General features: G+C 44.0%; 1 protein-coding gene across 1 annotated transcript in view; it reads right to left on the bottom strand.

Moving 5' to 3' along the window:
- LOC116971571 (neuronal acetylcholine receptor subunit alpha-7-like) overlaps nt 1–15,503 on the bottom strand; it is a 193,506-nt gene that overhangs the window by 71,122 nt on the left and 106,881 nt on the right. Inside the window, exon 6 of the mRNA XM_033018804.1 lies at nt 12,409–12,576. Within this exon, the coding sequence (XP_032874695.1) occupies nt 12,409–12,576 (168 nt within the window). The remainder of the gene's footprint in view (nt 1–12,408; nt 12,577–15,503) is intronic.

Genomic DNA, 15,503 nt, shown 5'->3' with positions numbered 1-15,503 from the left:
TAAAAGACTCCACAGATGTGACTGTGGTGTTGTTGATGGTGAGTGGGGGGAGGGAAGAGGCTCTCCTAAAGTCTTCAATCAATTCCACTGTCTTAAGAGCATTGAGCTCCAGGTTGTTGTGATGGAACCAGGATGCCAGCTGTGACACTTCCTGTCTGCAGCCAGATTCCTCCGCATCCTGGATCAGTCTAATCAGGGTTGTGTCGTCCACAAACTTGAGAAGCTTGACAGAGGAGTCTGTGGAGGTCCAGTCGTTGATGTAGAGAGAGTAAAGGAGAGGGGAATGTACGCAGCCTTGCGGAGCTCCCATGCCGAGATGTGCTTTCCCAGCCTCACATGCTGCTTCCTGTCTGTCAGGAAGTTGGTGATCCACTGACAGATGGGTTCAGGCACAGTCAACTGGGTGAGTTTGGAGTGTAGTAGCTCTGGCACAATGATGTTGAATGCAGATCTAAAATCCACAAACAAAATCCTTGCATAGGTCCCCTGGCGGTCCAGGTGCTGGAGGATGAAGTGCAGCTAGATGACTGCGTCATCCACTGATCTATTGGCCCTGTATGCAAACTGCTGAGGGTCCAGCAGGGGGTTTGTGATTTTTTTTCAGCTGGGCCAGCACAAGTCAGTGCGACAGGCCTGTAGTCAATAAGACCAGTAATTCTTGTCTTTTTGGGCACAAGGATAATAGTGGAGACTTTGAAGCAGGCAGGGACAGTACAGGTTTCCAGGGACTGGTTGAAAATGGTTGTGTATGATACCGGTGCCAGTTGTTCAGCACAGAGCTTGAGGGTAGAGGGGGAAACATTGTCCGGCCCTGGAAATTTCCAGCTTTTCTGTCTTCTGAATAGCCTCTCGACCTCCTCAAATTCTATTGTTGGTGATGAGAAGTGGACAGACTGATGTTGAGCAGCAAGGAAGGGGTGGGTAGTGGACAAGGGCCCAGTCTTTGCAAACTGGAGTCAGGCTGTAAGTGGGTGTTAAAATGGTGATTGGAGAGGGGTGAGTGGGAAAGGGCCCAGTCTTTGCAGACTGGAGTCAGGCTGTGAGCAGGTGTGAAGTGGTGATTGGGGAGGAGGTACCAGAGTGAACCAAGATAGTAACCTTTGTTATCTTCCAGTCTTCTTGCACCTTCCCCATTTATGGAGGACAGGAAGAGTATTGAAGCTTGCCTGCAACCTCCACGCTGCCCCCCTAAGAAACTGAGGATATGTTCATACTACGCTCTGTGATTTGTTTATCTGAAGCATAGTCAGGCTTTCCAGTACCTCCTGTTTATCAATTTTCACCACTCATAATCACTCCTATCTTTCCTTTCAATGAGATTAAGATAACGTTCGTCCTCTTTGGCATATGCCAATACTAAGTACTCATTTAGTATTCCAGCCGACCTTCTGCCTTTGCAAAGGCACCACCTTTATCCTAATTTACTCCACATCTCTACAGTTTACTATTGAGAGCCTTTCTAAAACTTTTAGGTTCTTACATTAAAAATCTTTCTTTCTCTTTCTCTCTTCTGGTCTGAGTTTTCATAGCATCGTAGAATTATAATGCAGCAAAATGAGTCCTTTCAATCCACCTTGTCTCCGCTGACCCTGATGCCGATCTATGCTGAACGCATTTGCTCACAATAGGTCCTTATCCCTCTACACCATCTAAGTTCCTGTCCAGAAATATTTTAAATATAATTGTATCTGCTGTCCAAATGCAATATACACATTGCAATTGTTTTCTTCTTACTTCTCGGCTCAGTTTACTATATTCAGAATGGTTCTCACTGAAATTATTAACTGGTACCTTGCACCATGATACTACTCGCATTTCTTGGCACTGATTTATTATTCTCATGTGTACCGAGATACAGTGAGAAACATTGGTTGCATGCTATCCATTCAGATCAAATCATATGTATACAATCAAATCGTACACAAGTACAAAGACAAATACTAGTGTAGAATGTTGTCTTACAGTGTTACAACCTTACATTTGGAGAGAAAAGGTCAAACAGCTGCATGAGGTAGTTTGGAAGAGTGGGACTACACCCTATCTTATGGGAGAACCATTCAGTAGGCTTATAACTAAAGGAAAGGAGCTGTTCCTGAATCTGGTGGTATGTGCTTTCAAGTTTTTGTATCTTCTGTCTGAAGTGGGGAGAAGAGGGAATGAGTGGGATGAGGGAATGATCAAACTACATGTACAACTCTATGCAATTTATTGCAGTCTTGAGCAGGGCTGTTCCCAAACTAAATTTTCATACAACCCGATAGTATGCTTTCTACTGTGTATCTAAAGAAGTTGGCAAGAGTTGTATGAAATTTGGCAAAAGTTCATCTCCTGCAGATATAGAGGCATTGGTGTGCTTTTTGGCTATAACTTCAACATGGTTGATCCAGGACAAATATTTACACCACAGAACTTGAAACTCTCAAGCACTTCCACTTTGGCACCATTGACACTGATTGGGGCATGTACTCCATCATGCTTTCTGACGTGAATAACTAGCTCTTTCAGCTTGCTGACATTGAAGAAGAGGTTGTTATCTTGACACCATGTTACTAAGTTCTCCATATCCTTCCTGTACTCTGATACATCATTGTTCATGACCCAGCCCACTGCATGGATATAATCTGGAAACTTGTTGATGGAGTTAGCCTAAAGTTTACACACAGTCGTGAGACCCTTGTCTTCCAGGATACTGTTGTGGATTCCTTTCCTTTTCATTTGTGGAATGTACCTGGACTGTACCTGATACAACTAGTCCTCATAGATGACTCATGTGCTCCCTGTATGGAGTTTGCATGTTCTTCTTGTAACTCTATGGGTTCCTACCATCTCATCACCTGGGGGTTTCAGTTTCTTTCAACATCCTGAAGGTCCATTTCTTGGTAATCCTTATCTATCTTTTCTATTACTGAACACTCTTGCCTCTCTATCTAATCATTCAGCTAAACACTGCCCAACACATTTTTGAAGTAAAAATAAGTCTTGAGTTTATATAGCACTTGCCACAGCCTCAGGGCATCCCAAATGTCTTTTCTCTCAATGCAGTGCTTTTGAATTGTAGCCACTATAATGCAGTGAACAGGACAGCCAATCTGCCCATGGCAAGCTCCATGGAAAACATTGCAACAATTACCAGAAAAACTGTTTCTGTGATGATACCTAGGAGTAAGTAATAGCCAGCCCACTAACTGAGATTTGTGGAATATTTTACATATGAACAACAAGGTAAATTGGGCCTTGTTAACATCTTATGCCAAGGAAGTCACCTCTGGTAATATCGTATACCCTAGTAATGGGCAAACGTCGACCTGGAGTCTTGTGTGCAAGTCCTTAGAGTGGGATAGGAAGCTTTAGTACCCTGAGTCAAAGATCAACTGAACCATGGTTAACATTTATAAATCAAATGAAATTTTGTAAGGGTCAGAAAACTGAATTTGCAGCCAAAGGAAGAAAGTAATTAAAATCAAAATCTCAGTAATTTTCAACATTAAGCCAAATGGTCTTTTTGGATGATTGATTAAAGGGCCTGTCCCACTTTCACGACCTAATTCACGACCTCTGATGAGTTTGCCCTTGACTCATACACGCAGCATGGTCATCACTAGGTCGTAGGAGGTCATTGGTAGGTTGTGATGCTAGTCGTTGGTACTCGTGGTATCAAGTAGGTCGAGGCATTTATCTAGCTTGATGAAAAGGTCCAAGAGTAATAATGTCGTGAATTAGGTCGTGAAAGTGGGACAGGCCCTTAAGCCTTCTGGGATACTAAGATCAGAAAATTAAGTTAATTATGTCCTTATCACTATCAGTTCATTATTGCAGGAGATGTTTAAAAAGACATTAGGGATCAAAATATATTCAAATTAGTTGTTGCGATGCAATTGAAATATCAGAGTACATTTTAACTTGGTCCATAGCTGTTAAACTGCTGCTGCAAATTGGCCACTTATTACAAAAACTACTGTAAACCCCTTATACTGAATTCTGCTGAATGACTCCTACTCCATGCTATGTCCCATTCACCCATGTGATTGCTAATTGACACCAACTCCCCTTTGGCAATGCCTCGAATATGAAACTTTCATTCTTCTCTTTGAATTACATTGTGACCTCTCCTCCCTATCTCACGGAGCCTCATCTACTCTTAAAATCCACTGAGAGTTCTCTATTTTAATTCTAGTCTTTGGTGCATTGACTATTTTATTCATTTCACTAATGCTGGCTGTGGAGTTTCCAATGCCCATTCTCTATCTGACTTTTTTGTCTTTCTCCTTCATCGTCCTCTAGGATACCTAAATATTCACTTTGACTTGGGATTTGTCCTCCTATTTTCTCTTTGTGTCAGATTTTGTCACGGCCCCACGGCCCTCTTTTAAATTACTTCTGATATTTTGCCATGAGACAAATGCCATATCAATATTGTTGCTGAGATTAAGTCTTGAAGCTTTGTTCTCCCTTGTTCTTATTTTTGGGTTGCTTAATTTAGGAAGGCAGACAAGGCTAAGAGACTTTCACACACTCTCGGCTCTTGGGACAGAGTACATATTGTGATGTGACTTTAATCCATATATTTACAGTACAAAGAGTTAAAGATTACTTTGACTAATGTGCACAGTTAAAAGCACAACCTCATGTGTTGCCACTGTGTGATACCTATTTTTGCAGGAGCACAGCTCAGTGTACCTCTGCAATGATTGCATTGGTCACCAAGCCAGTCTCACACCCAATCAATGTGATCAGGATTGCTGTTCCCTCAGCCAGAGTATTTAGCTTGATAAAGCAACTTCACCACCACTGAAGTAAACCATTTTCGTGCAGTGTTTGAAAGCAAAACCAATTAATATTTTTTGCATATCGTTTTTTCATATCTTTCATTCATTGTTCTTTATCTCTCTACATCAGCGTCTATATCTCTCGTTTCCCTTTTCCCTGACTGGTCTGAAGTAGGGTCTCGACCCAAAATATCACCCATCCCTTCGCTCCATAGATGCTGCCTGTCCCGTTGAGTTACTCCAGATCTTTGTGCCTATCTTTAATTTATATTTACTTGGGATCAAGCAGTTAGCATGTGGCAGCCTCCACTCAGCAGTTCAAAGGCATTAAAGTTCTGTGACTGGGATTACAGTGTAATGAGATACCAACATTTGGTGATGTAGCTGCCATTATGGATTAGAATAAAGAAAAGTGCAGCACAGAAACAGGTACTTCGGGCTGCAATGTCTGTGCTAAGCATAATGCCAAACTAAACTAATCTCTTCTGCACTCTTAATCTCTTAAAGCCACTTAAACACACTCGCTCAATATATCTGCTTCCATCACCACCCCTGGCTGCATATTCCATGTAGCTATCACTCTCAGTGTAAACAACGTGGTCCGAACATCAGATTGTGGAGGAATTCAAAATAATAACTGAAATTCCTACCAAAAATGAGTCCTGTATCTAAATGATAAATGATAAGAGACATTTTCTTCTCCGTTTCGGATGCTAGAATGGAAAAGCGATATATAATGGCATTATCTCACCTCCAGCACCATTAAGTCCAACGCACAGCCTCACGCTTGTTGAAATTGCCATTTTTCTTACTCGGGTGTGTGTGATAAACATGATTAATGTGGTTTTTGTTATTTTCAGATAACCTTCAAAAGTAGTAAAAGTCATCTTCTGATTAATCCTGATCTCACCAAATTCCATTTACTTTCAAATCACAGATAACAAAGCCAGCAGTGTGCAAATAGGCAGCTGACCTAGCGCTTCTTCACAATTAATTGCAGCCATTCGATTACATTGCCCTGTCAGATGTCTTTAGTCACACAAGCATTGTCTGATGTCTCGACCAATCTCCACAGTTTACATAAAATACCCCTTTCTCTCTTCTGTGCTTACACTAGGGAATAAACATGCCAACAATAACAATGTATTACTTGCAAAGAGGATTTGTGACAAGCCACAAAATGTCTGACTTTTGGTCATGCTGCAATATTAACTCATAAATCTTCTGATACGTGCACCGTCTTCGTATTGTTTGTATTTAAAAAGATTATCTAATGTGGGCTGTAAATGTTTACCCTCCTCCTAATGTATGTTGTTGAAAATCCTCAGAAACATTCTTTGAAAATAAGTAAGAAGAGATTGGTGTTTTAGGACTTCTTCTGGTGCTGCATTTGTGGTGTGAACCTAAAGAGGGAGTCCAAGTCTACCTCAAGTTGACTGCATGGAGCAATTGAACCTTTAAACTTACGTCTACCACCAAAGGGGCAACAGAACATCTCCTGGACCACCCATATTGAAGTGATGACTAAGAAATCACACCAATGCCTTCACTTACTTAGGATTAGGAAGTTTGGTAGGTCCATAACAACTCTCACCAGCTTCTACAGATGCGCCAAGAAATTACAACGAATTGTGGACTCGTTGAGCCCAGACCATCACACAAACCAACCTCCCTTCCAGTCTGAAGAAGGGTTTTGGCCCGAAACGTCGCCTATTTCCTTCGCTCCATAGATGCTGCTGCACCCGCTGAGTTTCCCCAGCAATTTTGTGTACCTCCCTTCCATTGACCCTATTTACAGTATACCTCACGCTGCCCTGACAAGGTCAGCAGCATAATCAAGGAGGAGTCGTACCCTGGACACACCCCTCAACTCCCCTCTACCATCGGGCAAAAAGTAAAGAAGTGAGAATGCACACCACCAGATTCAGGAACAGTCAAATGAGGCCTAATGGCGGAGCTGGCGACCTCGAGGCTCAGGAGGCAGAGCCCGCCAGGACTCGCACTGGGCTCGCTCCCGTGAGGACGGCCCGGCTCGGGGCTGGAACAGGGCTTTCGTGAAGGGCTGTGACGCTCCCGTGAGGACGGCCGGCCCGAGGAAGGAACGGTGCTCCCGTCGGAGTGGCCGAGCTCGGGGAGGTACGGCGCTCCCAGCCCGAGGGAGGAGCGGCGCCCAGTCGGGGCGGCCCAGCCCGAGGGAGAAGCGGCGCCCGGTCGGGGTGGCCCAGCCCGAGGGAGGAGCGGCGCCCTGTCGGGGTGGCCCAGCCCGAGGGAGGAGCGGCGCCCAGTCGGGGCGGCCCAGCCCGAGGGAGGAGCGGCGCCCAGTCGGGGCGGCCCAGCCCGAGGGAGGAGCGGCGCCCAGTCGGGGCGGCCTGGCGCGAGGCTGAGACGGTAACGGTACTCACGTGAGGGCGATCCGGCTCGGGGCTGGAACGGTGTTCTGGCGGTGGTGGCCTGAGTCCGGGGTTCGGCCGCGGGCCAGCGGCTGCGTCAGCAGGACTGGTGGGCGGCAGCTTCGACCACCCCGGGCCGTGGTGATTGAGCCGCGGGACTGATTTATAACATCGCCCGGGGGGTATCGCCTCAGCGCAGAGGGAGAAGAGGAGGGAAGAGACTGGAGACCTAAGACTTTTGCCTCCATCACAGTGAGGAGATGTTGGGTGGACTCACTGTGGTGGATGTTAATATGTGTTTATTGTTGTTTTTTATTGTATTGTATTGTATGTATGACTGCTTCAATTTCGTTCAGACTTCGGTCTGAATGACAATAAAGGCTATCTAAAAAACCCATCCTACCAACATTTAGAGAACAGCCCTGAGCAGCTATCTACTTCATTGGAGACCCTCGGACTAACTTTAATTGGAATTTACTGGATTTGCACTAATTTCCTTTATCATGTATCTGTACACTATGGATGGCTCAATTGTAATTATGCATTGTCTTTCCGCTGATTGGTTAGCACGCAACAAAAGCTTTTCACTGTACCTCAGTACACGTAACAATAAACTAAACTAAACTAAACCTCCTGACTGAATACATCAACAAAGCCACTAATTAGCAACGTCATCAACATTATAGGAAAGGGCCTCAAGTTAGATATACTTCTCCGTCCAGGCGAATGCTTGGAACCCATAGAAAAGTTGTTGTGCAAGAACAGGTCTTTAGATTTGTTTAGATAACAAGAACAGAATCCACTGCTGCTCCATCCATTTGAGAGCTTGTCATGGATTTCAACAATAAAATGAAGCTTGATTGGGGTGAATGCTTGTTAGAAATCTCTCTTCCTGACAGAGGGTCAGGACCTATTTATTGAGAATCCTTCAGTCATCTAAAACATGACCTAATAAGCTGTCAGTTGTTCCTGAGAGAAAGATCGGCCTTTGAAGGGCATTAATGACTCCGTGACAAACTGTGACAATCATGTTCTGTGTCTTATGGAGCTAATTTGTAGGGAGAGACCAGAGAACTGTTTCTCTGTAACTAGACATTAGATTGTGTGGCTGTACTGGAGTTCACCAGATTATGAATCTCTTTCATAATCTTGCAGTTCCACAAGCTGTGAGATGCCATACAAGATTTATTTTCTATCAGTCTGATTATACCTGCCTGTTTTCATTCAAGCAAATTTATTGTTACATTTATATTTACCATGCTGCAAGCCAAGAATAAAATGTTTTATTTTTCTATCCAATTCTACTAGATGGGAAAAACAAATCGACATTGTTGCAATCAGGTAAAAATAAAAATAAACTAAGTCTAACAGATTTACCTTAGGTGTGTGTGTAAAATGCAAAGTGCTGGAGTAACAATCAGGTCAGGCAGCATCACTGGAGGACATGATAGGCAATGGTTCCCTTTAAAATGGGAGTAGGGAGGTGAAAGCTGGGTAAAAGTTGGGGGCGGGCAATGCCTAGCAATTGATAGGTGGATATAGATGAGGGGGGGGGGGGGGGTTTGATTGGCTGATGGGTGGACGAATGATGGTGGACCCGATGGTGTATCTGTTCTCAAAACCAATGCGGACCAACTGGCTGGAGTTTTTGTCGACATCTCCAACCTCTCATTACTGAGGTCAGTTCCCACTTGCTTTAAGAGGGCGTCAATAATACCATTGCCCAATAAGAGTAAGGTGACATGCCTCAATGACTACCGTCCGGTGGCACTAATACACATGGTCATGAAGTGATTTAAGAGGCTGGTTATGGAGCATCTCTATTCCTAGCTAAGCAAGAACCTGGACCCATTCAATTTGCCCACTGCCACAATATATTAATGAAGGATGGAATCTCGCTGACTCTCCACTCTGCACTGGACCACTTTGGCAATAAAAACACTAATGTCAGGCTGTTATTCATGGACTACAGCTCAGCATTCAACACCATCATTCCCTCCAACATGATTACCAAGCTCAGAGAATTGGATCTTTGTGCATTCTTCTGCAACTGGATCCCCAGCTTGCTCATCCACAGAACATAATCGGTTTTAATTGGTGGAAACACTTCCTTCTTGATAACTGTGAGCAGAGAGGAGCACTGTTCCACTCACTATATACGCTCGACTGTATAGCCAGGCATAGTTCCAACTCCATCTTTAAATTCACCAATGACTCCACCATTGTTGGACGAATTACGAATGATGATGAATCAGGGTATAGGAGGGAGATCGATCGTCTGACTGCATGGTGCCAGAACAACAACCTTGCTCTCAACATCAGTAAATCCAAGGAACTAATTGTTAACTTTAGAAGAAGTTCCACAAACCTATCTTCATTGATGGGTTGGTGGTGGAGAGAGTCAAAGACATACCTTCCTGGGTGTGCATATTCCGAAGATCTGTCCTGGACCCAGGACATTGATTCAGTCATAAGGAAAGCCCGACGGCGTCTCTACTTCCTTAGAAGATTGAGTGGATTCGGGATGTTGACAAATACTCTCTTGAACTTCTACAGGTTTACAGAAGTGATCACATTGACTGGCTGTTTAAGAAAGAACTGCAGATGCTGGAAAAATCGAAGGTAGACAAATTGCTGGAGAAGCTCATCGGGTGAGGCAGCATCTATGGAGCGAAGGAATAGGTGACGTTTCGGGTCGAGACCCTTCTTCAGACTGGCTGCATCGCAAACACCCAGGAATGAAGATGATTGCAAATATTGGTGAACACTGTCCAGTGTGGCATTAAAGGAGGCCTTTTCTGGTCAGCTGCCAGTGACTGCCGCAGTTCCTGCTGGGGTTGCTGCTGGAGCCGATACTCTTCACGATGAGGGAATTGAAAATGTTGTGGCCAAGGTTGCGGATGATACGAAGATAGGTGGAGGGGCAGGTAGTGTAGGGACAGCAAGGACTCGGCAGAAAGACTTGAACAGGTTTAAAGAGTGGGCAAAGGAATGGCAGATGGAATACAAAGTGTCAAGTCATGTATTTTGGTAGTAGGAATAAAGGCATCAACTATTTTCTAAATGGAGAGAACATTCTGAAAAATCAGGTGCAAAGGGACTTAGGAATGCTGGAGCAGGGTTCAAAAAGGTTAATTTGCATGTAAGGAAGGATTGATGGACAGAATGGCCTAATTCTGCTCCTATGACCTATAAACTTATGCATCATCAGGGACACACACCACTCTGGCCACACTCTCATTCCACTCCTGCCATCGGGAAGAAGGCGTAAGAGCCTGAAAACTGTAATGACCAGGTTCAGGAGTAGCTTCTTCCCAACAACCATCAGGCTATTGAATACTATGAACTCCAACAAAACTCCGAACTCCAAACTGATTTGATTGCGTAAGGGACTGAGGGGCATTGGTTTTGTGTTTGGACTGTTTTGTTTTAAAAAATATATATTTTACTAGACTAAGTTGGGTCCCAGCATCACACGGGAGGGCTGGTCACCAACGCAATATTCCATCTCTCCACCAATTCCAATATTGCTCGCCAGTGGGGGGGGCTGTCTGTTGCGCTAGTGTGGGTGTTGCGGGCCAAAGGTACTGGTTTCCAGAGGGCTAGTATAGACATTGTGGGCCGAATGGATTATTGGGGTGGCATCCAACTGTTGCAACGATTTTAAAAGCCAAGCCGAGGCAAACAATTGGGCTGCAGCCACCTGACAACCAAAATTTATTTTGTGAACACAAACTTGTTAAAAAGTCGAGGCAAACAATTGGGCTGCAGACACTTTACTGCCGCATCGAGCGGACTCACCGTGGAGTAGACGTACGTTCAGTGTTATTCACAGCTCAGAGAGCCGTGATCCTCTCACTTCCTGGGTCTGGCAGAGACTGAGTGAGGCAATACACTTCCGGATTTTATAGTCCCTCCCCCTGCCACCAGCAGGGGCAGCAGAGAGAATGGGGAATTAAAAAAAAACATTAATATCTCTCTGTTGTTCATCTATGGGAAAAATCCTCTGGTCCCGTAAGGCGGAGGGGGGCTCTGAGCGAGGTGGCCAAAAATGACGGCCGTTGGTGGCAGTGTTCTCTTGGAAATCGCAGCACAGTGGGCCAAAAGCGGTCAAGATCAGACTTTTAGTAATATAGATTGTTTATTATGGTGTCTACTGAGAACTATGTTTACATGTCTATTCTGCTGCTGCAAGTAAGAATTTAATTGTTCCATTTCATGACATATGCAATAAAGTACTTGAGACAGAAGGGTGTAAGATGAGGAGAGAAAAGGAGTGACATGTGAAGCCAGAGGAAGAGATATAGTGGAAGGGGATGAGGAGAAGGGGAAAAGGGGGAGGGATAATAGGAAAAATGGGTCTGCACCCAGTGGGGCACCGGGAAGAGAGGGAGCGGTTTGTTACCTAAAATTGAAAATTAAAATTGAAGCCAAGCGGAATATGAGGTGCTATTGCTCCAGTTTGAGTGTGGCCTCACTCCGGGAATGGAGGAGACCCAGGACAGTGTGCTGCATGGAAAGGGGGATTAAAATGGTTAACAACCCTGGGAGATCTGGTAAGCCTAGGCTGACCAAGCACATGTTCCACGAAACGGTCTCTGAGTCTATGCTTGGTCTCCCCGATGTACAGGAGGCCACATCGGATGCAGTAGATGAGGTTGGAGGAGGTGCACGTGAACCTCTATCTCATTTGGAAAGACTGCTGGTGTCACTGAAAGAATGTGAGGGAGGAGGTATTACAGGTGTTACATCTCCTGTGATTACAGGGCTAAGTAGTTTAGTTCAGCACCGACCAGCGATCCCCGGACAGTGACATGATCCTACACTAGGGACAATTTACATTTATACCAAGCCCATTAGCCTCCAAACCTGTACATCTTTGAAATGTGGGAGGAAACCGTCGATCTCAGAGAAAACCCATGCAAGTAACAGGGAGAACATACAAACTCCTTATAGACAACACCGGTAGTAATGTTCAAACCTGGGTCCCTGACACTGTAAGGCAGTAATTGTACCGCTGCACCAGCGTTCAGCTGTAGATGTTCCTTTACTTTGGAATACTTCAGAGCTGTGGCATAGCCAAACCTGCCTGCCCAGATTCAAAGGGACATGGGAGCCAACAAAATCCAACGTCAGTTAAAAAAGTCTTTTGGATTTTGGCAAGTGGAGAAGAAGTTGGACATTTTTAAATTTTCCCTCCTCATTTTATGTTGTTGCATAGCATTTAGCTATTTTCAGGAATGTAAGCTTACCAATGAGATCCCATTCTCCATTGGGTATATAAGTGGAAATATCAGCTTCCATCATCTGCAGATCTAATAGCCAGCCGTCATGTGTCCAGGAGCCAAACTTTAAATCACATCTCTGGACATCAAATGGGAACCAGCGGACATCAATGTAGCATGTGCTCTTCAGGATACCTACAGTTCAAAGATATTAAAATTAATTATTGAAATTGTTTTTTTTTGCATAGCTCTGTTTTATTTTAAATTCTTAACATTGATTTGTTTGGAAAGGTAAGACTAATTGAGGCTCTGTTAGTCTCACTGGTCTGTAGTTCCCTGGTTTTGCTTTGCAGTCTTTCTTAAAAAGAGGCACACCTTTAGAAGGCCTCCAATTTTCCAGAACCTGGCTCGTGACTATCGGTGAGACAAATATCTCTGCTGCGGTCCCTCTATTTTCATTCCTAACTTCTCACTCGGTCCTGGGGAGATGGTGCAAGGTTGCATGTGACCTAACTTTGGTATAGGAGGAGGCTGAGCCTACAGATAAGAATAGGAATGGGAAGGGGAATTCAAGTGGTTAGTAACCGTAAGCTTCAGTTGTTCCTAGTGGGCTGAGTGACGTGCTGGGTGGGCTTGGTCTCCGGTTAATTGCAGCCCAAAGGCATAAACATAGAAGTCTCCAATTTCAGGTAACTGGCACCCCCTCCTCCACCCTTCCCCTGATCTATCTGGGTTGCCTCATGCACTCCTTTCTTCCCATTAGCCTGCCCTCCCCCATCACCCAGATCCTTTCCCCTCCATCTCCTCCTCCACTCCTCTTTCTTCAAATCTAACCAACATCACTCCCTCTGGTTCTGCATTTCACTCCTCACTTTCCCTTCTTGTCAGCTTCCACCACCTGGAGCACTTTTGCCTTCTCCAACCTGTGTGACTATCTCCACCCTACCCCTCCGACTCATTTCCCATTCAACGCCTCATTACCTGGATTCACCTATCACTTACCAGCTCTTGCCCACCCTTTCCACCCACCGTTTTCCACCAACTATCGCAACCCCCTCTACTTCATCAATTTGGAGAACACATTTTAATTTTATTTTCAATTTTTTTCGCCAGATTGACCCACTGAGTTCCTCCAGCAGTTATTTTCTTTTGTGCTCAAAATTAATTGTTCCGTTTAATTATTTAATTGTTATTGAGATACGTTGGGGAAACAGCAGGATTTAAGTTGCAGAGGGGGGTAGATTGAACAGAAAGATTGTCTGTGATAAAGTGCAGATCAGGAAAAACACCAGTAATAGATGTAGATGCTGCCTGAGGGAAAGAGGTGAAGGTCTGTTAATCATAAATTAATGGAAAAGTAACAAATAGAAGGAGATGAAGGAAGGTGTGGGGGAGGGACATACTGGTGATTCCAATCAGAGATTGATACTTCGCTTTAGAAAAATCTTCATGTATGGTTACTTCAATACCATCTATTATGAATTCCACCAGACAACCTTACCTGACCTTCATTCCTTTATCTTTCAGCCAGAACAGACAAAAATTCCCAAGTGTGCATTACATGCTTATATCTCATTGCGAATGCTCTTAGAAACTAAGCATTTGATTGTACAAGTTCCTTCTTACGTGGGTTGGTGTCAAGCTGTGCTTCATGACACTCAATGAGTGATCTTGGAACATTTTACTACAATAGTTTCTATTTGTGTATGGATGATGGGTCCCGACCCATAACATCACCTCTCCATGTTCCCCAGAGATGCTGCTTGACCCTCTGAGTTATTCCAGTACTTAGTGTCTTTTTCTTACCTATAATTGCAATAGTAGAAGATTGGGCAGCTGCCTCATTAAGCAGTTAAAATATATATTTAAGGAACAGTTGGCATGTGGAACAGGATGTTCTGTTTTTTTGTTTATATTTTGATGAAATAAAACTCCAGCGAATAACAAACTGGAAGGAACAAGACACATCTTAAAACACTTTCCAAACTGAACTGAATGAGGTTTACGTTATTGAAGGAATTACATTTCTCACTTAATTTCTCTTTATTCTGGGTTTCCCTCAGCATTGCTGAAGCCATCAGGTGACTGACAGAGACCAGACGTTATTTGTCGTATGTTTATTTTTTATGATTTGCTTCCCCTCTGCACCAACCTGAACATCTTTGCTTATGTACTAACATTGTCCATGGTCCAGGACTGACATGTGTTAATCTGATTCCAGCAGTTCATGCCTCAATGAGTTGAAAAATCAACCCCTTGGATGACAACACCACTGGAGAAAACTATATTATGCAGAAATTACAGAGCACGGCCCTGCAGGCAATGGACTGACATAAAAATAGCTATAAAAATGGAATGTAAATTGACCAAAGTGGATCCATTGGAAACTCTTACACAACAGTGTTCAAAGATAATTGAGAGGGGACATAATTGCAGTAGAGAGCAGGAAACAGGTGAGGGAAACATCCCAAGGACTACATAAGTCAATTTAATTGAGATGGGTCCATTACTGGTTACAGCATCAATCATGAGGAATGATCCCAAAAGAGATATTGTTATCATGCCCTTCAATTCATGCCTGCAAGTGCAATGCTATTTATGGCAAATGATGCTCTGGACGTTATTAGTTTTTATGACGATTACATTTGGAAGGGGACTACAATGCAGCATTTGTTTCAAGGCTGCTGTGGCAGCTGCTCAGTGCTGTGAATATGGCCATCATGGAATGAGGAACAAGTACAGCCAAACAAAGGGAAACACGTGTGACAAGATTCAATTTCTAATGACGGAAACAAACAATATGCCATTTGCTGAGTGAGTTATCAGTGTCTGAGGGGGGAAAGGAATAGTTGACATTTTTGGTCAAACCCGTACATCAGGACTGAAAGTGAAGAGGGAAGATAACCAATATAAAGGCCAGGGTTGATAAGAGAACAAGTGTGAGATAAAGACTTAAGAATAGAGGAGGCATGAAATATGAAGCCAGAGGAAGGAATGTAGGTGGAAGTGGACAGGGGGGGGAGTGGAAAGGGAGAAATGGATGTACATGAAACTGGCGCACAAGGATGAGAGGGGGAAACCGAGGGCGAGAGCGTGTGTTTGTAGGTTAGTTACTTGGATAA

The sequence above is a fragment of the Amblyraja radiata genome, chromosome 3 (assembly GCF_010909765.2).
Source record: "Amblyraja radiata isolate CabotCenter1 chromosome 3, sAmbRad1.1.pri, whole genome shotgun sequence".
Classification (NCBI taxonomy): domain Eukaryota; kingdom Metazoa; phylum Chordata; class Chondrichthyes; order Rajiformes; family Rajidae; genus Amblyraja; species Amblyraja radiata.
The sequence above is the reverse complement of the archived record's forward strand: the minus strand, read 5'-3'. Positions and strand labels throughout refer to the sequence as shown.